We start from the raw sequence: 24,780 nt of genomic DNA, 5'->3' as shown, positions 1-24,780 counted from the left end.
ACCAACGTTTGAGGACACATGTGACTGCAAGACAACTATGTGTGTAGAGTTTAGTAACTCAGCAAATGTTGTTTTTAATGTAGTCTACCACTCTTTGTAGTTATATGTGCATCCCCCATCACCCCTCAATGTCTGGTTTCAGTATGTGGTAAATGATGAGCACTTCCTTCCACCCACACATATAGAGTCCTTCCTCATCTCACTCAGGAAGGTACTGTAGCTATGACATGTGGGGACACACTAAGAAGCGCACCATTAAGCCATAAAATGGGCATCTGGAGAAAAGTGACCCTCTTGCTGTTTCTTATAGGTAGGATTACTATTCCTTGCTCTTCAACTCATCAATACATGGTTTAAATTTGACTATATAATTATTTATTTATTTAACCTTTATGGTCATACAAACATTTGCATTTGCTTTTTGCAATTATATTCATAGCTCATTGATTTTCCTTTGCTTTTTCCCTGATCTGTACTCACACAATCTCTTGTTTGCTTCTAAATAATCAAACAACTAATCCCTCAATTGTGTGCATTCTCTTGCGACAGGAACGTTGGTGAAGCCTGGTCTGAGCACTGTGATCCTGGATCAGCCACCAAGGACAGTGGAAGTTCATCTTGGTTCCTCTCTTACCCTGAACTGCAGTTTTATGCCCCAAACTCGTGTCACGGTGAACTGGTATTTCAGCCCAACTGGCCTCTCAAGCTGCAGCTCCAATACACTGCTGAACAGCAGTACCCATTCGGCTGACAAAACTGTGAAGCTGGATGCTGGGGGTCATGTATCTAAAGAATCTAGAAAGAGTTGGTCCAGATTCATTCTTAAAGATGTCACATACAATAACAGTGGATGGTACTTTTGCCAAGTCTCAGTAGAGATTCCCGTCCTTCAACAAGCATGTAGCAAGGGAACTCAAGTTAATATATGTAAGTAGAGAAGGGAATCCATTTTTATCTCATTCATCAGTCTCTGTGAAATGTTTAGAAATGTTATGATGATGAGTCTTACAACAGTATCGTCAGTGGCAGCACTACGATTGTTACTGAATGATATACTGTAAATATTCAAAAAACCTCATTATGGTCTTTCTATTGCAGCGGACAACCAGATGAAAAGTACCACTTATACTCCATTGATGACAGGTAAATCCTCCAAACCATAGGCGTTTTCACTGTGTGTATGTGAGTGTGTGTGTGTGTGTGTGTGATGCGCGGGTTAACTCAACCTGCAGTCATCGCGGGCAGATTTAGGGTCATAAAATATTGGGCGGGTTGAATAAAGAGAAAACAATACCTTAAAAATCCATAAATGTATAATTATTGTGCAATTTCATTGAGGCTTTTATTTCATTATTTTAGGTTACCTGGCATTAGTGCATAAGCCTAAGCTTTAGAAACTAACTGTATATGTGAAATAGCCTACATGCCAATCGCCAAATGCTTTTGGGAACAGGCAGAAAAAGTTGAAGTCGATCCATCAAGGCAAAAAAAAAAAGTTAAATTCAGTAAGAGAAAAGCTGCGAAATGGAAAATTTTAAATAAAGAGAAGGGAGACCCAGAAAATAAATGTTTGGGAAAGATTTGGTGAAGTGGTAAAAGAGGATGATAGCATGTTATGAGATGATTGTGTGATGGTTGCGCTATACAAATTCGACAGTCACAAGACTGTTTTTTAGTTTTTTTTGTTATTGCATTTTCTTCCTGGTCCCTAACCATCTTTGCTCCTTGAAAGAAGCAGAGATCACAGAGAACTTTGCTGATGTCAACTAGATCAACCTGGACTCATAGACTTGACATAACGTAGTAAATGTAAATCTGGGACACTCAAATTAGTATGATATGTTACATTTGGTATGGTTACATAAGAGGTGTGGTTAAGGCAAAAACAAAAGTTGGGAGGGTTAGGGTTAGGATTAGCTAACATGCTAAGTAGTTGCAAAGTAGAAAAAAATGTGTAGGTAGTTGAAAAGTTGCTAATTAGCTCAAATTCTAAAGATGTCCGTGATGAGATTCAAACTCGGAACCTTTGAGTTGCTAGACGTTTGCATTATAAAAAAGGTTGTGAGTTTGAATCTCATCACGGACAACTTAAGCATTTTAGTTAATTAGCAACTTTGCAACTACATACTACTTTTTTGCTACTTTGCAACTACTTAGCATGTTAGCTAACACTTCCCCTAACATTAACCCTTTTCGCTAACCCTTCCCCTAACCCTAACTTGAACCCTTCCCCTAACCCTAACCATAACCAATTAGCCTAACTCCTAGGCTTAACACTAACCTTAACCCAAACCCCTAACCCTAGACTTGCTAATGTTAGCCAGTTAGCTAATGTTAGCCACCTAGCCACGTAGCTAGAATCCATAACATATATGTTTTGCAAATCGTAACATATACTATGTTTTGCAAATTCATAACATATTGTACGTTTTTCAAATTCGTAACATATAATATGAATTATAATTTGTAACATATCATACGAAATGGGTGATGGACATACACAAAATAATACATCCATAAGAAATGTAACATATCCTACTAAATGGACTGTCTCGGATTTATGTACAAAATAATATACAAATGTTCTGAGACCAGATTGACTAGATTGAAGCATTAATTCTATCTATTTATGACATTATTCTGGTGAGCAAGGGTTTATTTAGTCTTCTAGGGTAGCATATAATGACAGAAGAGAAGTTGACTAACAAATAATCTACCAAAATGTCAGAAATTATAAACACAAGCCTATCTAAATCAGGCAAAAAAATCTGGCCCCAACTGTAAAAAAATAAACTGCTATCTTAGACAGCGCATTTTCTATATTAGGATCGTGTGCGGGCCTCAGATTTTCACTTTACATATAATTGGGCGATTGCGGTAGGGTTATTAGCTATTGCGGATGGGTAAGGGTGAACAAACAGCTGACCTGCACACCACTAATGTGTGTGTTTGTGGGTGAGAAGATGTCGAATGAAATAACTGGTGTTAACCCCCTCCTCACCCTCCAATCAGTAACTCTGTCTCGCCCTTCCAATCGGGGTCTGCTTGTAGACTGGAGGCTGTGGGTAGCAGTGGGAGCAGTGAGTGCCATACTTGTCACACTGCTAGTGGTCATCTGGATCTTACTACAACGAAGGGAATGCAAGAGCAGAGGTACAAGACAGTTTTTGTTCCGAAAATATATTTACCTAGTATACATACTTTGAACTTAATTTCAAACCAGATCTTGTGACCTAAAGCAGAGAGGAGTAGTTTGTAGAGGGGGAGGATGATCAAATCAAATCACATTTTATTGGTCACACATGTTAAGCAGATGTTATTGCGAGTGTAGCGAAATGCATATGAAACAGATGAAAGAAAGCTCTGTAATATATATACAGTTGAAGTCGGAAGTTTACATACACCTTAGCCAAATACATTTTAACTCAGTTTTTCACAATTCCTGACATTTAATCCTAGTAGAAAATCCCTGTCTTAGGTCAGTTAGGATCACCACTTTATTTTAAGAATGTGAAAATTCAGAATAATAGCAGAGAATGATTTATTTCAGCTTTTATTTCTTTCAATTGCTCCCAACGATGAACCAGACTTGTGGAGGTCTGCCATTTTTTCTGAGGTCTTGGCTGATTTCTTTTGATTTTCCCATGATGTCAATCAAAGAGGCACTAAGTTTGAAGGTAGGCCTTGAAATACATCCACAGGTACACCTCCAATTGACTCAAATGATGTCAATTAGCCTACCAGAAGCTTCTAAAGCCACAACATAATTTTCTGGAATTCTCCAAGCTGTTTAAAGGCATTGTCAACTTAGTGTATGTAAACTTCTGACCCACTGGAATTGTGATACAGTGAATTATAAGTGTGTTAATCTGTCTGTAAACAATTGTTGGAAAAATTACTTGTGTCATGCACAAAGCAGATGTCCTAACCGACTTGCCAAAGCTATAGTTTGTTAACAAGAAATTTGTGGAGTGGTTGAAAAACTCGTTTTAATGACTCCAACCTATGTGTATGTAAACTTCCGACTTCAACTGTATCATAGCACTGAGAGAGAGAGAATAAGAGAGAGAGAGACATGAAAAAACAGCAAGCCTTGTGCACTCATTTACAGAGCAGCTAATTTTCACAAAGTGAGGTCTGCTCGTTGAATGAGAGAGCAGGTGGTATGTGGTTAGAAGCTGTGAGACAGAGCGACGAAGAATAGGGGAACATCTCAGGTTCATTCTTTGTAGCTTCTCAGCTGTGTCTTGTCCTTTCTGCCCAGTCTACGACCTTCTTGACAGTGCAGGCTGCTGAGCAAGGACAGTTAATCAGATGTGAATATTTGTTGGTGTGACAATGACTTTGGAGTATTTTTTTCTCTTGTGTATTTCCAGAAAATCCTATCTATTCGAATATGCCTCCACCAAGATCTGCAATAAAACAGCCCTCTCTGCATCCAGGAATACAGATGGACAACCAGAAGATTCCTTCTCCTTTAAAACACACCAGGACCCCAGCCACAGCCCATTACAGCGAACATGTCAGGACCCCAACTCCAGCCAGGGCCCATGACAGCAAATACAGCCTAAAATTCTAAGACTTTTTATGATTCCAATTAATCATATTTCCTCTACTGAAACTATGTCAGCAAATAATTTGTTATCTCGTGTTTTGTGAGTGTAGTCTGACTTGGTCCTATCCTGTTCTATTACATGAGCTATCACTTTAGTATGTTTTCTTTCGGGGACTGCTGTTGATTAATTCTCCAGCAATTGGCATGCCATGGTAGCCTACTAAATTCGGAGAAATTATTGTTGTGTAAATATTATGCTCAGGGTCATTTAAAGTTCTTCAAGTTCTATAAAGCGTAATTTAGCAATAAGGAAAATAAGTGCTATTTTCTGGAATTTACAGTATATTGTATCAGTAGCCTTTGTAAAAAGACTGGACAACACACTGTGGGCTTGAAGGAAATATCTACAGCTGTTAATAGTGCATTAATTAAATTCCATATTTTTATATTTTCTTGCAATTGTTGTGTCAAAATTGTGAACCAATACTATGTGACTGGCAATTGTGCTATACATGTATGCAAGGACAGAAACATACATCAAGTTCGTTTTGGACAAAGTCTTTAAAATGATAGCCTACTAGACGACCACTTCAAAGGTGTCATCCTAAAAACAGAGCAAATTAATCAGTCTAATGTATCAGTCAATCAACGTCCATCCTTCGAAAATAGAAAAACATTGTAAAGTGATACTTTGCCCCAGCTAGGTACTTGTGGTGCTTTCAAGACAACTGGGAACTGTGACCTTCAGGTCGGAAGTCGGAGTTCTACAAATATGCCCGAGTTTCCAGCTTGGAATTCCGTGTTGGATGACCATTCAAAAGATTCTGCCCAGTCAGAGTTCGTTTTTTCCTAGTTGTCTTGAATGCACTGTAGTAGGAAGTGGAGATTTCCGAGTTCCCAGTTGTTTCGAATGTGGCATTGGTAGAGACGAATTTCATGGGATTATCGCGCTAACGTGCACACTAGCCAGCAAATTTTACAAGTGGAGCCGAAAGATAATATCGATGTCAAATGGAAGATACTTTGGATCAATTTCTAACGGTGTAGACTGAGAATAAATATACCTGTTACAGGTAAGTCATGTAGTCCTATTGGTATTTTAATTTTCGCGAGCAGCATTTGTTGGGTTGTTCTTCATGGGTGAGGTCAATTTGTAACAAGTGAAATTATTCTCAGCTAACTAGCCAGCAACCTTGGTAGCAGGTAAAGTGGTGTAACAAGATTATTATAAACGTCATGCACTCATTTTAGTGAACACCTTTGGCTATTTTTTATGTGTAACGTTAGTGATTTTCACCTGTCCTAATCAGTAATAATTTAAGAAACTTCAATATTAGCCCGAATAAAGTAGTGTTATAGCACGTCCTTTTTATAACTCACCTTTCCCACCTGTCATTACTTAAATTTCTTTATCGGAATCAGAAATGTAATATTTTACGTCGGATTTATGACATAGTCCAGGTGTGAGGTTGAATCAACAGCTGCATCACAGTCAAGTCGGAAACATTGACCAGCTGTCCTAAAGATAATTATGCAATATGTCCTATTAATTATAAGAGAAGTGCTTTCAATCTTGTATTATATGGAACCTATTTTTGACTAGCTGTCCACTGTTTTTAATCTATTTTCCCAAAGATGTCATCAACACAGACTGACATTAAATATCTGAACAATAAGCTATATTTTCAATTTATTTTAAGACTGTTTACATTGTAATAGGGAAATGGGTTTATGTCAATGAATATGTAATTAACCCATTAAACATATTGCATAATTGGTAGAATGCTCTATGTTTATGTAATCTGCCCATAAGAGATTTAATGAACATGTTGTCATTGTTGTGTATTATGGACACACAATTGCACTGGGATTTGACACATGATGTCAAATCCCAGTCCAATTTGTACGCTGCATAACAGCTCAGAGGCAAGAAACATTTGTGTAAATTCTCTAAATCAATAGGGATTGATTTTACCAGTGGAAACTCATTGGACATGACCAGCCTGGTATGCCAATATTCCTAGTGGCAAAGTGGGACCTGGTCAATTAAATAGTCAATGTGTCAGTTGGCAGAAGTTGGGTATTCCCATGAAACTGTAAGGAGGAGCCTCTGTGAGCAGTCTGAGATTTGAAGGAGTTCATATTTTCCTTTGTCTCCCAGCTCATGCTGAGACTTGCCCATGATGTGTTTGTGTAGGCAGCCTAGCCATGCATGTTTCACTGATTGTGCTCCATTTGTTAGAACAGGGCCTAGTAAATAAAAGGTTGTCTGTTTATACTCAAGACATTGTATAAAATATTGTTATAGCCTATATGAAGTCCCCAGTGGCTGATCTCACTATTCATAACCCTGGTCATTCATAACCCTGGTCATTCATGGAAAAAAATGTTTTTCAATTAGTTGTATTATTCCAGCTAATTAACTTTATCACCCTAATAACACATCTGGTGGCCCATTGTCATCCTGATAAAATTATTTATTTTAGTAATCTGAGCTAGTGAAAACATAACCTTGTCCTGAACTGGGTGTGTTTTTTCCACACAATGGTGTTTCACAACAGTGGCTATGACACAAGGAGTGTCAGAGGTGAACTCCCAGTTTCCTGTTCAAACCCAGCCCCATGGAACACACTGTCACTGCCATTCACTGCTCTGGTAAATCAGTTACAGTACAACTCAATTCTGGGCAGCAGTAGCCTACAGATTAGGAGAGGGCATTTTTGCTCAAGTCAAATGTAGAAGCTCTAAGGCCCAGGCCCTATTCTCAGACCATCTGCACCAAATCAATCTCCAGATTATGAAATTGGAGTGTCAGTACAAGTTTGGGTTTTAGTATTCTGGGGGCTGCCATTTCAGGTCTGCCACAAAGTACACATTTGGAATCCCTTTGCCTAGTCTAGTGGAACGCTACATATTGAACTATGCCAGAGGTGATTGAACTTAATATCCACGACTAAAAATATCTTAATGACAGGAGAGTCCAGAACTGTTTAGAGAGCGTGGCGGTCTTGACCCCTGTTTGATTCCTGTAAACCTTTTCTGGCTGAAATTGTCTGATCACCTCCACATCTCTTCTCACTTAAGACTTTCCTGCTTTTTACAGGTGGCCTTTGAACCCTAATCCTTTCCAACTTTTCTCCCTCTAGGCCGATAGTGTTGACACTCAATGAATGTCAATGTCATTGTCGCTATATACAGTGCCTTCATAAAATATTCAAACCGTTTCACTTATTCCACATTTTGTTGTTACAGCCTGAATTCAAAATGGATTAAAAATATATATTCTCACCCGTCTACACACTATACCCCATAATGACAAAGTGAAAACATGTTTTTAGAAAATCTTGCAAATTTTTTGAAAATAAGGGTTGTGAATACTTTGCAAAAGAACTCACACCCCTATGCTATGACACTCCAAATTGAGCTCTTGCATTCAATTTCCTTTCATCATCCTCTACAACTTGATTAGAGTCCACCTGTGACCAATTCAATTAGACATAATTTAGAAAGAAACACACCTGTCTATATAAATTCCCACAGTTGACAGTGCATGTCAGAGCAGAAACTATTATACCATGAAGTTCAAGGAACTGTCAGATCTCCGAGAATTGTGATGACGCATATATCTGGGGAAGGATCTCCATCGTTGGTAAATGGAAAAAATATGCGACTACCCAGACTCTGCTTAGATCTGGCCGTCCGACCAAACTGAACAAACAGGCAAGAAGGACCTTGGTCAGGGAGGTGACCAAGAAACCAATGACCACTCTGATAGAACTCCAAAGTCCCTTGGCTGAGATGGGAGAACCTGCCAGAAGGACAACAGTCTCTACAGCACTTCACCAATCTGAGCTTTATGGGAGAGTGGCCAGACTGAAGCCACTCCTGAGAAAAAGGTACATGACAGCACGCCTGAAGTTTTCAAAAAGGCACGTGAAAGACTGAGTGCATAATCTTTTGCCTTGAGTCAACAATTGTACTATTTGGCCTGAATGCAAAGCGCTATGTCTGGAGAAAACCAGGCACAGCTCATCACCGTCTAACACCATCCCTACCGCGAGCATGGTGGTGGTGGCGGCATTATGCTATGGGGATGCTTTTCAGCGGCAGGGACTGGGAGACTGGTAAGGATAAAGGGAACAATGAATGGAGCCAAATACAGGCAAATCCTTGATGAGAACCTACTTCAAAGTGCAAACGACCTTAGACTGGGGGCAAAGATTTACGTTCCAACAGGACAATGACCCCACGCATACAGCCAAAGCAATGCTAGAATGGCTTCAGAACAAGAATGTGAAAGTCATTGAGTGGCCCAGCCAAAGCCCAGACTTGAATCCCGTGGAAAGACTTGAAGATCACCGCCATTCACCGCCGCTCCCAATCTAATTTAACTGAGCTTGAGAAAATCTGCAAGGAAGAATGGGAGAAAATCCCCAAAATCAGATGTGCAAAGCAGATACAGACATACCCAATATGACTCAAAGCTGTAATTGCCACCAAAGATGCTTCTACAAAGTATTTACTCAGTGGTGGGAATACTGTTGTAAATGAAATATTTCTGTATTTCATTTTCCCAAAATGTTTTTTACAAATGTTTTCACTATGTCATTATGGGGTATTGTGTGTAGATCAGTGAGAAACTCTGTAATCCATGTTGAATTCAGGCTGTAACACAACACAATTTGGAATAAATCAAGGGGTATGAATACTTTCTGATGGTATGATATTCTGAGTGTACAAAACATTAGGAACACCTGCTCTTTCCATGAGACTGACCAGGTAAAAGCTATGATCCCTTATTGTTAAATCGACTTCAAACAGTGTAGATGAAGCGGGTTAAATGAAATAAAAAATTTGCCTTGAGACAATTGAGACAGGGATTGTGTATGTGAGTTATTCAGAGGGGGAATGGGTAAGACAACATATTTAAGTGCCTTTGAACGGGGTATGGTAGTAGGTGCCAGGCGCACCGGTATAAGTGTGTCAAGAACCTCAATGCTGCTGGGTCTTTAACGCTCAATAGTTTCCCGTGTGTGTCAAGAATGGTCCACCACCCAAAGGACATCCAGCCAACTTGACACGTGTGAGAAGTATTGGAGTCAACATGGGCCAGCATCCCTGTGGAATGCTTTTGACACCTTGTAGACTCCATACCCCAACGAATTGAGGGCAAAAAGGGGTTCAACTCAATATGAGGAAGGTGTTCATAATGTTTTGTACACTCAGTGTATACCAAATCAGCAGGTAGCCTACTTTACTCATTTAGCCTACCCTCAACATCTGCTATGTAGGTGAATTGCATCAGTTATGGAGCTGTCGATTGTTGCTTACTGATTCAGGCATGATGCAATCAGTATTAAAAAATGTATTCAAATTGAGAAGTTAAATTGTACAAATTATATAACTTGGGCTTTGCGTAGTTATACATTTCTAAAGTTTGTTATATAAATCCTCAATCTGGTTTCACTGGCTGTACTAGAAAAATTACCATTCATCTCCATTAAAAGAACTCGTCATCGGAACTCATACATCATTTGAAAGCAACCGAAAAGTGAGGGTGGTTGATCATGTGAATGGATGTGGCTTAGGTGACATAAAAGCTTCACGAATCAACAGCGTGATGTGAATAGTGAAACCAGACTGGAGGGCCAGTGACATCATTTGACGACGTGTTTAGAATTGACTCGCTCAACTTGTTAAATGTTTCATTGTTGGCCATAAAAGACTAAAAACACCAGGAACTCAACTCCAAGTGATTTTAATTTCGGAAATCTGTTCCCAAGTATTCCCACGCATAATAGAGAGACACGTGATCGTATACAAATGTAAGCAAGGTTTGAAATTATGTTTTGGTCAAATATTATATCTGTTTGGGCTTTTTGCGATCAATTTGCAGTCTACAAATGATTTGTAATTATGTTCCGGCCCCCTAAACATCCACTTAAAAAGTTGTACCGCGGCTGAATTTAGTTGATGATCCCTGTTGTAGGCATTCCTGCTTGTCTTCAATGCTTGAAAATATCTGTCAAACACAGTGAATAACAACTTGTAGTCATTCAAACCAGCTGTAGTGCTTAACTGTAGTCCCCCTCGCCTGAGGCGTAAAGTATGTGTGCTCTCCCTGCTCTGCCAACAGTTGAGCAGTCGCTAGCATGCACCAGCTCGTTTCTGTGTTTTTAAAGTAACAACAAGGAACCAGCATCTGTTGCAAGGGGCAATTTTTTTTTGTCTGTTTAACAGCATTTCTGTGTTTTTGATCTTCGAAAGAAATAAGTCCTCAGTGTTTTGTGTTGCCTGTCATGGATAGGGCCCTAGGATTTTCTTGTGCACGTGACCTGGCTTGAAAAAACTCTGCATGGGCCCTTGTTTAGTCTAAAGGACAGTCTAAGGACAGTCTACGCAACGGATCCAACGGAGGGTCGTTTGTGTAGCTTTCTACATAATTCTTAGTACTTTTGTACTCTGTTTCCGTAGACTGAAATCACTGTGGAGAGCCCTTAACTAGGGCCCAGGGTTTGTCCTAGTCAGGTCAGGTGTTATGGTAAGGAAAAACTCAAGTGCTCTAGTCATAGGAGCAGAAGGGATCCAACCCAATTATTAAAACCAGTGAATCACAGGAACCTCTGAGTGTTAAATTAGATAATCAGTGTGATTTGTATGCATGCCCCAACCTGAGCATATTCCCAGCTGCTAGTATCCTGGTAATCAGAAGGAAGCGGCACACACCCAGGTCCTTATCATTGGGGGCAGACAGACAGGAAGAGAGAGTAAGGGAGGTGGAGACCTCTTAATTTCTTTCTTTTAGCCAGTTGGATCATAAAATCAATATGATCTATATTTTGTCTGTAGACTACTTCATGCCGTCTATGTTGAGTCGCTCTCACTCATGTATTGTGTTCTCATGTCCCTAGATGAGAGCCTCAGCACCAGCATAAAGATCCCCTGAATTGGGAAGTTTGAACTACCACATCCTACAACATACTGGGACAGTATGGATTCTCTCCTGAGCTACAGAGGAGGTAGCAGCAGCGGCAAGTGTTTATGTTGGAGGCTGATACCAACATAGCTATCGACCATCAGAACACTAATACATGTCTCTCTATAGAGACATGAACTGCTGTCCTTGATCTACAGTGTGTTATTGTGTAAGCAGGACTAAGCAGTGCACCCACACACCCCCTCCCACCTGGGCACTACGCCATGTCTCCTCTCTCTGCTTTGGGTGTATTCTGTGGATTGTTCCTTCCTCTGTCTCTCAGTGAATACAACACTCACAACTGTATCCCACGGAAGAGTGTCCTTTACCAGGGTAAGTTCCTCACTCTCACTTGTCCCCTGTTTTCTCATAACGGTGTAGTGGAGTGCATCTGTTTCCTCAAATACTAAAAAGTTGGAATGAACACACACACACAGTTTGTGATACAGAGCAATCATTGAGTTTTCTAATGTTTTCCTGTTTAGACAATATGAAGCTGTTCAGAGAGGAAGGGATTTGTAACTACTCCACCATGTTGGTTCGAGAGGATTTGGGCCTGCTGCTGCTCGGGGCTCGAGAGGCTGTCTATGCCCTGGATATCAATGATATCTCCATCAAGAAGTCATGGGTATTCAGTTATCCTCTTTAGCTATCATTTATCCTGTATCATTTGCATACATCATTTTATAAATCACAAATGGACTGCAATAAAATAATCCTGTAACTACTCTGCGGTGACCTAATACCAATGCCTTGGAATCATAAATCCATTACCTAGAACATACTTTGATGTGCAGCTCTCTGTTGTTAGGTGTACTGGCGGGTCACCAAGGAGAAACAGATGGAGTGCACATACAAAGGGAAACATGCTGAAGTAAGTGGCTCCATCAATCATGAAACAGTTCTCCCCACAGATATCTGTGAAGTGAGTTGTTTATCTGAACATCAACTGAAGACAGGACAAACAGAACCAGATAAATTCACTGAAATCCATAAAATGACTATATTTCTCATCCCTGTTCTCTTGCAGATCGAATGCCGTAACTACATCCGGACGCTGCATAAAGTGGATGATGGCAGAATGTATGTGTGCGGGACAAATGCTTTCAGCCCCACCTGTGATTACATGGTAAGTATAGCTTGGCCAGAACAGGACAGCTAGGATATCTTCCTGTAAGAATAGCTCTGGTGTTTGAAGCTATCATGTGACTGCTGCAGACAGGCAGTTGTCACTGAATATTTACAGTGAGTGTGAAATGTTTGCATACTACAGACACCTGCTTTCACTCTCTCTACTGTTAGTGGCTACTGAGAGTAACACATTTTGACCTCTGGGGATTAGTGTAAAGTATATGCCTACCTCTCACTCCCTGAAACAGTGTGAATGAATACAACTAAATAGTGGCTTTGTTTGTGACCCTGACAGACGTATTCTGAAGGACAGCTGAGACTAGAGGAAGCGCAGGAGGAGGGAAAAGGGAAATGCCCCTTTGATCCCTTCCAGAGATACTCCTCCATCATGGTCGGTATGTACTGTGCCCCTCTGTCTGTTTCTGGTTATCTGCTCTCACACAATGACAGACTTGTGCATCCATTGAAGTTCAACGTGCATCAACTGAAAAGTGGGGTTTCAAAGGTGCAATCTAGAACTTTCATTTTCTATTGAAAATGCTGCCGCTGCACTTGTTTAAGGGGGGGGGGGGGGGGGGGCTGGGTCTTTGTGAATTGAACAAGTTTTCTGCTTTATGGCTCAATGTGTTTGTATTACTTTGCGTTGCCAGTGGCAAAATTAAAGATTACACCTGTAATTCTCCAAATACTTACAATATTGTTTACTTTGCTTGAAGATCCATTATGTTTCCCCATTGTAATTCTTGTTATGTCTCTGATCTGCCAGGAAATGACCTGTACTCTGCTACCTCAATCAACTTCCTGGGCTCTGAGCCTGTTGTTCTCCGCAGCTCTTCCTCTGCTCTCCGCACCGAGTTCAAGAGCTCCTGGCTCAACGGTCAGCTCTCCTTCTCTGTTCATACTTGTTATAAACTTGTATACTGCTATACACCATGCCTTATATTCTATTCATTTGTGCACCATATCTCCTAACACCTGCAGATGAACTTTGAATGGCAAAATGTATCCATAGCATTTTACATACTTTGTGCCTTGTGTAATAGCCTAGATCCTATAGGTCTCTGTGTTTTTGAATTATGAAACTGAACTTCAACTACTCCTGTAAAACAGTTCCTGATAGGTAGCGTAATAAGTGCTCATTATGGTTTGATTTCAGAACCCAACTTTGTGTACATGGACCTTGTCCCCGAGAGCAATAACAACCCAGAGGGCGATGATGATAAGGTCTACCTGTTCTTCAGCGAGAACGCCATGGAGTATGACTTCTACAACAAGCTCATGGTGTCACGAGTGGCTCGTGTATGCAAGGTAACAACTTGCTACAAATTTACTTTCAGCTGCAAGAAGTACAAGTTTCATTGGTCCATACATGGTATTTTAAATATAAAGGACAGTATGTGTACACTGTTTAAACAGTGCAAGGGTATGGTGTGTGCATGTGTCTCTTCTCTCCAAAAGTATTCACTTGTTTGACTAGAACTCACTGTGTAGGGGGATATGGGCGGCCAGCGGACGCTCCAGAGGAAGTGGACGTCTTTCCTGAAGGCTCGTCTGGACTGCTCTCTGCCAGAGTCCAGCCTGCCCTCCGTTGTACAGGATGTCTTCCTACTCAAAAATGATGACTGGAGCAAAAGTGTTTTCTACGCGGTGTTCACTCCCCAGTCGTGAGTATTGTCAGTAGAATCCAGTGGCTTTAAAGTTGGTAACATTGTTTCAGTAGGAAGTGGACTGAGATTCTCACTATGCTTTAAATGGTTGCTTTACACGCACGTTTACCATAATCATAGGGCCAGGAGTTTTCCCCGACCATGTGACCTGACCAGGTAAAAGCCCCGGCTAATAGAGGGCTAACTATGGCCTAGGGTATTTATCACGTGGTCAGGAAAGACATAGGGCCCTAACCATGATATATACTGGTGGTTTGAAAACATCAAACATGTTTTTCTGACTGTGTGTTTGCGCTAGGAGCTTGTCCGACATGTCTGCAGTGTGTGCGTACAGTGTGTCAGCTATCGGAGACGTGTTCAATAAGGGGAAGTTTAAGACGCCAGTGACTGTGGAGACATCCCATGTGAAGTGGGTAATGTACAGTGGAGAGGTTCCCACCCCCAGACCAGGAGCCGTAAGTCCCAATTTAATATCATTGTGAATCTCTAAATGGTTTAGGGCCACAAAAGGAAATTATCAACTTTTCTACATTTCAACTACTAACTCAGCACTAATAAATATATTATCATTATCAAGTTATTACCACTCATCAATCCTTTGTTTTTCAGTGCATTAACAATGTAGCGCGGGGCCTTGGGATGGAGCGCTCCCTGGACCTGCCAGACAAGACCCTGCAGTTCATCAGGGACCGACCCCTCATGGACGAGGCCGTGCGCCCTCTGACCAGGGGTCCGCTGCTGGTCAAAAAAGGTGCCATGTTCACACGCCTGGTGGTGGATAACGTGCTAGCTCTGGATGGAGAGAGATACGCGGTCATGTTCATCGGCACAGGTACTGTACAGCACACACACAGCCCCAGAACAGACTTCTTCTGGCAGTGGATATCAATGACATGGGTGTCCTTCTCTTCTTACAGAGAACGGCTATGTGCAGAAGGCAGTGAACCATGCTGGGGAGATGTTCATCATTGAGGAAATACAGCTGTACCAGACCCCAGAGGCTATCAGGACGCTACGCCTCTCCTCTAGCACGGTAACACTAACTCAAGTCAATCAAACTTGATTTGTATAGCGCATTTAACAAATGCGTCCTTCAAATTTCTTATTGGCAACTCGGGTTTAGACCCCCAAGGTGCAGCAACATTTTACAAAGCATTTTGCAAAACAACATTTTACTGATAAAGGTAATTCATACAATGTAAACATAATGGTTTTACATGATCAATGTCAGTTTATTGTTGTCTACAGGCACTTCTGCAGACCGATGGTTACTCATTTACGTTTTATTTCCTTGGCACTTATAATAGAGCATTCAGGGAGAATGGCATTGTCATTGCTGTTACTAACAGTGGGTGGAGCTGACTCATCGAGCTGCTGACACTCATGTGGTATTTGCTTGTTTGTATTCTTGTTTCCCCAGGGTCAGTTGTATGCAGGCTCAGATTTTGGAGCAGTGCAGATGCCTCTGAGTGACTGTGGGCGCTATGAGTCGTGTCTGGACTGTGTCTTGTGCAGAGACCCTTACTGTGGATGGGACCTCTCCACTGGCATCTGCTCTGCTGTGGCCAGTTCATCCTCTGACACGTACGCTCCCCACTAGCATTTTCACTGGAGAGTAACCTCTGACTTTAAATAAAGATTACAAGTGTTTACTATATGTTAGAATTTAAGTATACACTTGATATTTGTCTTTCAGGAACATGATTCAAAGTCTAAAAGATGGTGATATATCAAAATGTCCAAAATCAGGTAAATTGATTTCACAATATTGAAATGTTCAGCACATTACCAACAAAGAACAGATCTATTCATCACTTCCTTTGACAAGTAGATACACATAGAAATAATTGCGTTTTTTGTGTGTGTGTTGCAGAGACTGTGAAGCCAGAGAACTACACCTTAGTCCCTGGGAACAACATCAAGCTGCCGTGCCATCCTGCCTCCAACCTGGCTCAGGTACACTGGCTCTTCTTAGGGCAACAGCTGCACGCTGACGCTAAGTATTACATCTACAACGGAGGAATCCTAATTCTTAATGCCTCTGCCTCCGACGCGGGCCAGTACACCTGTGAGTCTGTAGAGCAGGTGAAAAGCAGACCACACACCAGGACTATGGCAGTCTATCAACTGCAGCACCACACTAACGCAGAGGATGAGGAGGCGGCGAGTGAGACGACGACAGGGTCCCCCCATAGCCACAATACCCCACTACCAGAAGTGCCACAGACTTTGGAGCCCCCTCTCCTTCCTGAGTCACGGAGTGTAGACAGCAGGGTGGTAGGCCTGCAGGTGGCGGTAGCTCTCCTCTCTCTGATGCTTCTTGGTCTAGTAGCCTGGAATCTATATAAAAGAAGCTTTAGAAACAGATCTTCAGAGAACTCAGGTGCGGGCCAGGTGAAAAGGCTGTCAGTTGACTACATTCAAAATAGGACTTCAGTGATTAAGTTGCTGGGACCTACACCCAGTCATAACGCAAACAATAACCATCACGCGGTCATAGCTTTCAAAGGGAATGGCGAGCACCACTTTTCTCCGGGAGGCAACATTTCCACTATGGATGGGTTGGGTTACATTGACAACGAGTCAGAGATCTGACCCTGAGTGTTAACCACTCTCTGGGGTTTGCTCTCTTTCTCTCTCACCAGGCAGCTGATTTAGGACACTATGGCAATGTCAAGCTCTGTACATTGGACTTGCGATAGAGGGGAATGTTTTATATTTTTCTAGGAATTGTCCAGAAAAACATTTCCCCACCAGGTTGAATTTATTTTATATAGTCATGCCATAATGCAAATATACAGTGAGCTCCAAAAGTATTGTGCCCAGTAGAAATGAATGGTAAATAATGCATTGTTGTGAGTCACTTATTGTAAATATGAATAGAATGTTTCTAAACACTTCTATGTTAATGTGGATACAGATAGTCCTGAATGAATTGTGAATAATTAGAAAGTTACAAATCAAATATCATACCCACCTTTCACAATTACAATAACAGGGGAGGTTAGCATTTCTTGGGGGGTATATTTGTGCATCTAACTTTCTCACTCATAATTTTTCACAATTTCATTCAGGACTATCTGTGTTTAGAAGCATATTTTATTTTTTATTTACAATAAAAGTGACAAAGATGACAATACATTATTTACCATTAATTTCTATTGGGCACAAAATATTCTGAAACACTACCAAAACAAACAGCAAATGCATCCAACAAGTTTGTAGAAAGGGAAAGACCTAGTCAGTTGTACAACTGAATGCATTCAACTGAAATGTGTCTTCCACATTTAACCCAACCCTTCTGAATCAGAGAGGTGCGGTGGGCTGCCATAAATCGACATCCACGTCTTCGGCGCCCAGGGAACACTGGGTTAACTGCCTTGCTCAGGGGCAGAACGACAGTCACAAGCTTGATGTAATAATCATTGTGTGTTAGGAATATGGGATCAAATACTGAACTACTTTAATACACAAGTGAATTTGTCCCAATACTTTTGGTCCCCTAAAATGGGGGGGTGGAGGTGGAAGAGAGAGAGAGAGACTATGTACAAAAAGTTCTGTAATTTCTAAACGGTTCACCCGAGATGGATGAAAATTACCCTCAAATTAAATCTGACATTCTGCACTTCAGCCATTGTATCATTTAAAATTCAAAGTGCTGGAGTGCATAGCCAAAACAACTAAATGTGCCACTGTCCCAATACTGTTGGAGCTCACTGTACTGTGCTAAATATTTTGTACAGTTATGGTATTTCAAATATTATGTATTTCTATTAAAGGCCCAGTGCAGTCAATGTGATTTTCCTATATTTTGTATATACAGTACTAGTCAAAAGTTGACACCTACTCATTCCAGGGTTTTCCTTTATTTTTAATATTTTCTACATTGTAGCATAAGTGAAGAACTCAAAACTATGAAATAACACATATGCAATCATGTAGTAACCAAAAAGTGTTAAACAAATCAAAGTATATTTTATTTGAGTTCTCCAAAATAGCCACCCTTTGCCTTGACAGCTTTGCCCACTATTGGCATTCTCTCAACCAGCTTCATGAAGTAGTCACCTGGAATGCATTTCAATTAACAGGTGTGCTTTGTTAAGTTAACTTGTGGAATTTCTTTCCTTTTAATGCATTTGAGCCAATCAGTTGTTGTGACAAGGTAGGGGAGGTATACAGAAGATTGCCCTATTTGGTAAAAGACCAAGTCCATATTATGGCAAGAACAGCTCAAATAAGCAAAGAGAAACAAAAGTCCATCATTACTTTAAGACATGAAGGTCAGTCAATCCGGGAACATTTCAAGAACTTTGTAACTTTCAAGTGCAGTCACAAAAACCATCAAGCGCTATGATGAAACTGGCTCTCATGAGGACCGGCACAGTTACCAGCCTCAGAAATTGCAGGCCAAATAAATGCTTCAGAGTTTAAGTAACAGACACATCTCAACATCAACTGTTCAGAGGAGACTGTGAATCAGGCCTTCATGGTCAAATTGCTGCAAAGAAACCACTACTAAAGGACACCAATAATAAAAAGGCTTGCTTGGTCCAAGAAACATGAGCAATGGACATTAGACCTGTGGAAATCTGGCTGATGAGTCCAAATTTGAGATTTTTGGTTACAACCGCCGTGTCTTTGTAAGACGTAGAGTAGGTGAACAGATGATCTCTGCATGGGTGGTTCCCACCGTGAAGAATGGAGGTGTGATGGTGTGGGGGTGCTTTGCTGGTGACAGTCTCATTTATTTAGAATTCAAGGCACACTTAACCAGCATGGCTACCACAGCCTTCTGCAGCGATACACCATCCCATCTGGTTTGTGCTGTGGGACTACCATTAATTTTTCGACAGCACAATGACCCAACAACTCCAGGCTGTGTAAGGGCTATTTGACCAAGAAGGAGAGTGATGGAGTGCTGCATCAGATGATCTGGCCTCCACATCACCAGCCTCAACCCAATTGAGATGAGTTGGACCGCAGTGAAGGAAAAGCAGCCAACAAGTGATGAGCATATGTGGGAACTCCTTCAAGACTGTTGTAAAAGCATTCCAGGTGAAGCTGGTTGAGAGAATGCCAGAGTGTGCAAAGCTGTCAAAGGCAAAGGGTGGCTACTTTGAAGAATCTAAAATATATTTTGATTTAACACTTGGTTACTGCATGATTCCATGTGTGTTATTTCATAGTTTTGATGTCTATTATTCTACAATGTAGAAAATAGTCAAAATAAAGGAACTCTTGAATGAGTTGTCCTTTTGACTGGTACTGTATGTATATGTAGCAGAAAAGCTATAAATAAAAAAAGGGTCCTCAGAGTGGTATGGGTAAAAATGTACAAAAATTAAAATCTATAGCAACTGACGTCAGTCACTTCACTGGAATTTGTTTTCCTTCTGGGAGTTTGTTTTTGTTTTACACAATGACGGACAGATGAGGTCTGCCTGTCATAATGTCCCTGCCATTATGATCTACTGAAAGCTGTGAATACAGTATTGGTATGGCATTTTGTACTGTATTTGATTCTATTGAAAATAAATGCATACTTTAAAGTATGAAGTAAACACAATGTCATGTGATAATTGTCAATGAGGAAGAGAAGCTGAATAACAACAGTCAGAAGGTCTGAATAAGAATATTTACTGAAATGTTTAAGGTAGTGAGTCATTGGTAGTCTCGTACGACCCACCCTGATCTCGCAAGCTTTTCACTACACGGACACAGTATCTGTGTAGCAAAACAGAATGAAAGCTTGCAAGATCAGGGTGGTTCGTGCTAGGCTTAGTCATTGCAGCAACACATTTGAAGCATTTTCAAGAATGTCTTCTAAATATTCATTACAGACAAGCCATACAAAAAACTCAAAATAAACCTCATTATGGTAGTTAACCCTGGAGAGGAACACTTAAATATGTGACTTAACTTTAATTTTTCTATTCAAGATGAGTTGCTGCCGCTCTCCCAGCCACATTGTAAACACAAGGCTCCAGCCTGGAACACACTGACTGAGATGAGCTGTTTTGGAGCACTGGCTAGAGAGAAGGGGTATTCCACAACAGGACACTGACCATCAAAAGCAAAGAAAGATCAGTGCACTGCACAGGATGAGTGAAAGACAAAAGGCTCAAGTTGAATAAGAAGGCTACACTATCTAGCATTAGTGATGTGTATACGCACATTTCTCATTGGCTTCGTCTAGTAGCAGTACTTAAGGCGACAGTCAAGGGGGGGAAAAATTAACATGCAAATAACTCATGTACGATCAAGGCGCATTTAGTTTTCAGAAACAAGGCAAAAGCAGATCAAGCAAGAAGAAAAGGTATCAAAAACAAACACTTGTGATATCAATAAAAAACTAAATACATCTCATCACTAAATAAAAAGTGCACTATATAAACATCCATATTTCCAACTTCAAGGAGAAGACCCTGATTCTTCAGTCCTGTCCAGTAGTGTTAAGGCTTTTGTTGATTTCATGAAGTACAGTATTGTATTGGCAAGAATTGATCACCGAATATGGCTGCCAAAATTGATCCAAAAACAACTTTGGAATCACCTTGCTTCTTTTCTGTTTCAGACATATCAATTTTGTTGAAAGAGTATTAATTCTGCTACTGTAATATAAAGACCCCTAGCTCTCCAAGTACAAATGAAAATCATATTTTTTTAAATTTCAGTCGCTCTTTCAAATATGAGGGAACAGATTCATTTTGAGAGTAGAAAATAATAAATGTAAACATGTAATGGATCATATTTTGGATCTCCATCACATATTTTCCCAACAATATAAGGCTTAGATGTGTTTCCCTGGAAAAGCTTCCTACTCCAGTAAACGATGTCTATAACAGTGGCCTCTTAAATCTAAAACAAAGTACTGCTGAATAAAATCAGCTGATTATGCCTTTTTTCCCTTAACATTCTTACTTAAATTCCAGCTATGCATTTCGTATAGTGTCATGGTGAGATTGTACTAGTGTGGTGTGGTGTGGTGGACTATCTTGCGTGCCATGGAAAAAAGTGCTCTGTCTCCATCTAGAGTCCACTTAGGGTTTTATTTACCAGGGGCCATTGTCTGGGTAGCTTGGCACAGCAGCAGGGTATTGGGGTAGGCTTGGGCCAGTTTCATTGATAGCATTGAAGCCGGCCTCTCTCACAGGGGCGCTCTTCCAGAGTCCAGTGGTCCACTCTTCCTGTGCATGCTCAAAGCTGCCCCCTCCGCCACGGTACATCCTATGAACCTGATAGAAGCAGAGCAGACAAACCAACCAGTCATACAGTCATGAAAGTTCATTCTCTTTCCTTGCCTACAATGACAATTGTCAAAACGGCTGTGTATTTTTTCTGGTTTGTGTGTGTGTTTCCAGGTGCTCGTGCATTTTTCAGGTGTGTGTGTGTGCGCGCATTGGACTCACCCTGATGAGAACCAGTCCCATCAACACAGTCACCAGAGTAAAGAGCAGAGCTGAGAATAGCATGACTACAGCAGAACCCACGTTGTGGCTGAAAAACAGCACTGTCGCGATCCAACCACTTTGGGGGTTCGTCAGAGTGGTGGAGCAGTGGGGTTAGTATTTGTCAATGGCATGAATACTGGATTACATCAACTGTAGTTATTCACCTATCACAGCATGACACTGCAGTGAGTAAAATTAAGGTGGCATTGATACATAATCTACAGGTGATCTTTATTGCCAAACTGAAGATTTTAAACTGAAGATTTTTCTATATTCCTGAGGTAAGTGAAACACAAGCCATTCAGATATAGCAGCCAACGTCCTAGACAGTCCCTTCCAGGATTGAGGAAATAAAATATTCATACTCACCAAGCACCCCAACCAGAGATGCCCACAGTCTGAATGAGAGCGAGAACACACTGGAGGAAGAAGATGAAGAAAAAGGCCATGAAGTTGAAGGAACTGTCAGCCCTAAGAAAGACAAAGGGAGTTATGAAGTCAGTCAAGAAAATTGTATTTGGAGTGCAAAATGATAGATGTTCGGCTTGACGTTTGTTGAGTGGACTTTACCGAAAGGCCTTGTAGAGAGGTCTAAACCAGCATGTGTAGCTGCACGGACTGAAGAGAAGAAGCCAGAGCAGGGAAAGTCCAAAATTGGCTGCACTTCCCCCTCCTGCCCACCAAGCTATGCATGACACCACGTTCACACACAGTGTGACTGAATACACTGCAGAGAGGAGCAGAGACAGCAGAAAAAATTAACATATTCACTCAGCATTGAATGAAACACAGTCCAGTTCCCAGAGTAGGCCTATGTGTGACTCAAGAAAGTTTGTTGGTGTAACTCACACATCCAGAGGTTGTAGACCCTGCGCACCAGCTGTCGGTGCGGGGCTGGGATCTCCTCCTCCACATTCTGGTAAAAGCAGGGCTTGATTCGCAGGAACTTAGGCAGCAGTGGGAAGTTGTTGACCCGCTCTGAAAACGGATGATTACATGTGGGAAAACAGGATGTCAGTGCAGATGGCACAGGAAAACAAGAATACAGTGAAATTTGAGATTTTTTTGATTATATTATAACAAATGGTGAGGCACAATAGTGAAAGTGGTCAGTGTTATCAGTTGATCTTTATGTCCACAATTTAACTATGAGAATTCGTGATTAAATTATCATAATATACAACAAAATAATAAATACAGTTACATGTCAGGATATTATTTGACAATAAATAGTATTTCTCCATCTTTTTAAATAGGGAGACAATTAGATTTCAGAACTTATTTCCATGAGTGATCAAAACCTGTTTTCTCATGGCTCCCTCTTGTCCAGCTGCAGCAGACATATGGTGAGCAATACATATAGAATCTTGAGAATTGCAACACATCGTATCGGCACCAATGTATCGCGATAATATCATATCGTGAGATCCCTAGCAATTCCCACCCCTACTGAGTATGGTATGGCTATTTGAATAAAAGGTTTGAGTGTGTCACTTATAATCTGTGTCATGCATATGCATTACTTGTAGCAGGTACATGTCATGTTTCATGAAGAACATGATCGAATTGCAAAACATTTAGATACAAACCTGTCATTATGAAATCCTATGCGTGTCCTTTCCTGCAACATAATACAAATAATTGGCATACTTTACATCTCATAAAATTAAATTTAAAAAAAAGTATAAATAATTATCTGGGAACGTGCAGTGTCTAATTTACAACAACAAAACACTCAGTCATATCAAGATGATGACAAAGGTGAAATTATATGCATGAGATAGCCAGGTCACGTGCCCCTACTAGATACGGGTACGCTACTTTGATACATTTCTTATATTAAGTTAAGTAGCTAGCTATAATTTGGCAAGAAAATATAAGACCACGCGTAAAATAAATTAGCACGCTAACGTTAATTAGCTACAGTAGTATGTAGATGATGATTTGTTAGCGGTCTTCATGCGAAATGTAATGAAAAGGTAAGCTGCCGAGTGGATACAATGAATTGGTTGATAATAGATTCAATGTTAAAGAAATAAAGCTAGTGACTGTAACTTATTTTCTTGTAATTCAATGTTTTGCTAGCACCTACCTGAAAACCACTAACTCCAGTTCGGTTCGGGATGGTCGTCACTAGCTACCACAGCCACAAAGTCATAAACCCCGCCCATTTCTACAATCTATCTTCTTAAAAACAGATTTTACAGCTAAACCTAACCTCAATCCTAACATTTACCACATTGCTAACCTTATGCCTAACCCTAACCTTAAATTAAGACCAAAACGCGACATTTTGTTTTCATACATTTTTACGATATAGCCTATGTTGACTTTGTGTCTGTGCTATCTAGCTAGTAGAGGAAACCGTTGGGGTCGCGTCCAACCAAATCTCCCGCACTGCATTGAGGGAGTGGTAGTTCAATACAGGTCCCACCAAGGCAAATTTGAATACGATTGTTTCGATTGTGAAACTACAGATCACGTGACCTATATAGTGCGTGGAGGGAAGACGTGTGACTTCAGAGAGAGATGGATGATTCTTGTCCCTTGATATGATAACAGCTACATTATGGAAAATTGGCAATGATGTATTTTCTTGATCAACTATCAGTTTTGTGGAGTTGATGTTGAATATTATTTTCTATTGTCAGGAGTTTACTATTGCCCGATTGACATACGTTATATTGTATTTACCATATGGTTAGGCTACATATTGGTACCTTACTGTGTCCTACAAATATTTTCTACCACACCTTTTGCACTCCACAGTAGCAGAAACCCAAACAGGATATGTGTAAAAACTGAGTGGTGCAGTGGTCTAAGGGCACTGCGTCTCAGTGCTAGAGATGTCACTACAGACACCCTGGTTCAAATCCAGGCTGTGTCACAACTGGCTGTGATTGGGAGTCCCATTGGGTGGTGCACAATTGAACCAGTGTCATCTGGGTTTGGCTGGTGTAGGCTGTCATTGTAAATAAGAATTTGTTCTTAACTGACTTA

General features: G+C 40.7%; 3 protein-coding genes across 4 annotated transcripts; 2 read left to right on the top strand and 1 right to left on the bottom strand.

Annotated features, from left to right (window-relative positions):
- Window positions 1-211: 211 nt before the first annotated feature.
- LOC139541060 (uncharacterized) lies at window positions 212-5,007 on the top strand. Of its 2 annotated transcripts, none has more exons than XM_071345247.1 (5): window positions 212-310; window positions 550-927; window positions 1,099-1,143; window positions 3,052-3,153; window positions 4,377-5,007. In XM_071345247.1, the coding sequence occupies exons 1-5, from the start codon at window positions 223-225 to the stop codon at window positions 4,577-4,579; spliced, it is 816 nt and encodes a 271-aa protein (XP_071201348.1). In that variant the 5' UTR covers window positions 212-222; the 3' UTR covers window positions 4,580-5,007. The 2 variants fall into 2 exon arrangements, with proteins under 2 accessions (XP_071201348.1, XP_071201347.1); XM_071345246.1 differs by having other exon boundaries at window positions 3,013-3,153.
- A 294-nt stretch (window positions 5,008-5,301) lies between these two features.
- LOC139541059 (semaphorin-4E-like) lies at window positions 5,302-19,890 on the top strand. Its single transcript, XM_071345245.1, has 15 exons — window positions 5,302-5,628; window positions 11,467-11,864; window positions 12,017-12,159; window positions 12,343-12,405; window positions 12,562-12,660; window positions 12,958-13,057; window positions 13,429-13,539; window positions 13,819-13,970; window positions 14,154-14,326; window positions 14,628-14,784; window positions 14,939-15,161; window positions 15,247-15,362; window positions 15,750-15,913; window positions 16,026-16,078; window positions 16,203-19,890. Exons 2-15 carry the CDS (start codon window positions 11,756-11,758, stop codon window positions 16,922-16,924), a joined length of 2,385 nt encoding a protein of 794 aa, XP_071201346.1. The 5' UTR covers window positions 5,302-5,628; window positions 11,467-11,755; the 3' UTR covers window positions 16,925-19,890.
- Window positions 19,891-19,950: 60 nt separating this feature from the next.
- LOC139541061 (secretory carrier-associated membrane protein 4-like) lies at window positions 19,951-24,011 on the bottom strand. The gene is made up of 7 exons (XM_071345248.1): window positions 23,873-24,011; window positions 23,370-23,401; window positions 22,630-22,758; window positions 22,351-22,507; window positions 22,150-22,251; window positions 21,739-21,856; window positions 19,951-21,564 (listed from the first exon to the last, which is right to left on the bottom strand). The coding sequence occupies exons 2-7, from the start codon at window positions 23,374-23,376 to the stop codon at window positions 21,382-21,384; spliced, it is 696 nt and encodes a 231-aa protein (XP_071201349.1). The 5' UTR covers window positions 23,377-23,401; window positions 23,873-24,011; the 3' UTR covers window positions 19,951-21,381.
- Window positions 24,012-24,780: the final 769 nt, after the last annotated feature.

This window comes from Salvelinus alpinus, chromosome 16, assembly GCF_045679555.1.
Source record: "Salvelinus alpinus chromosome 16, SLU_Salpinus.1, whole genome shotgun sequence".
In the NCBI taxonomy this organism is placed as follows: Eukaryota; Metazoa; Chordata; class Actinopteri; order Salmoniformes; family Salmonidae; genus Salvelinus; species Salvelinus alpinus.
The sequence above is the reverse complement of the archived record's forward strand: the minus strand, read 5'-3'. Positions and strand labels throughout refer to the sequence as shown.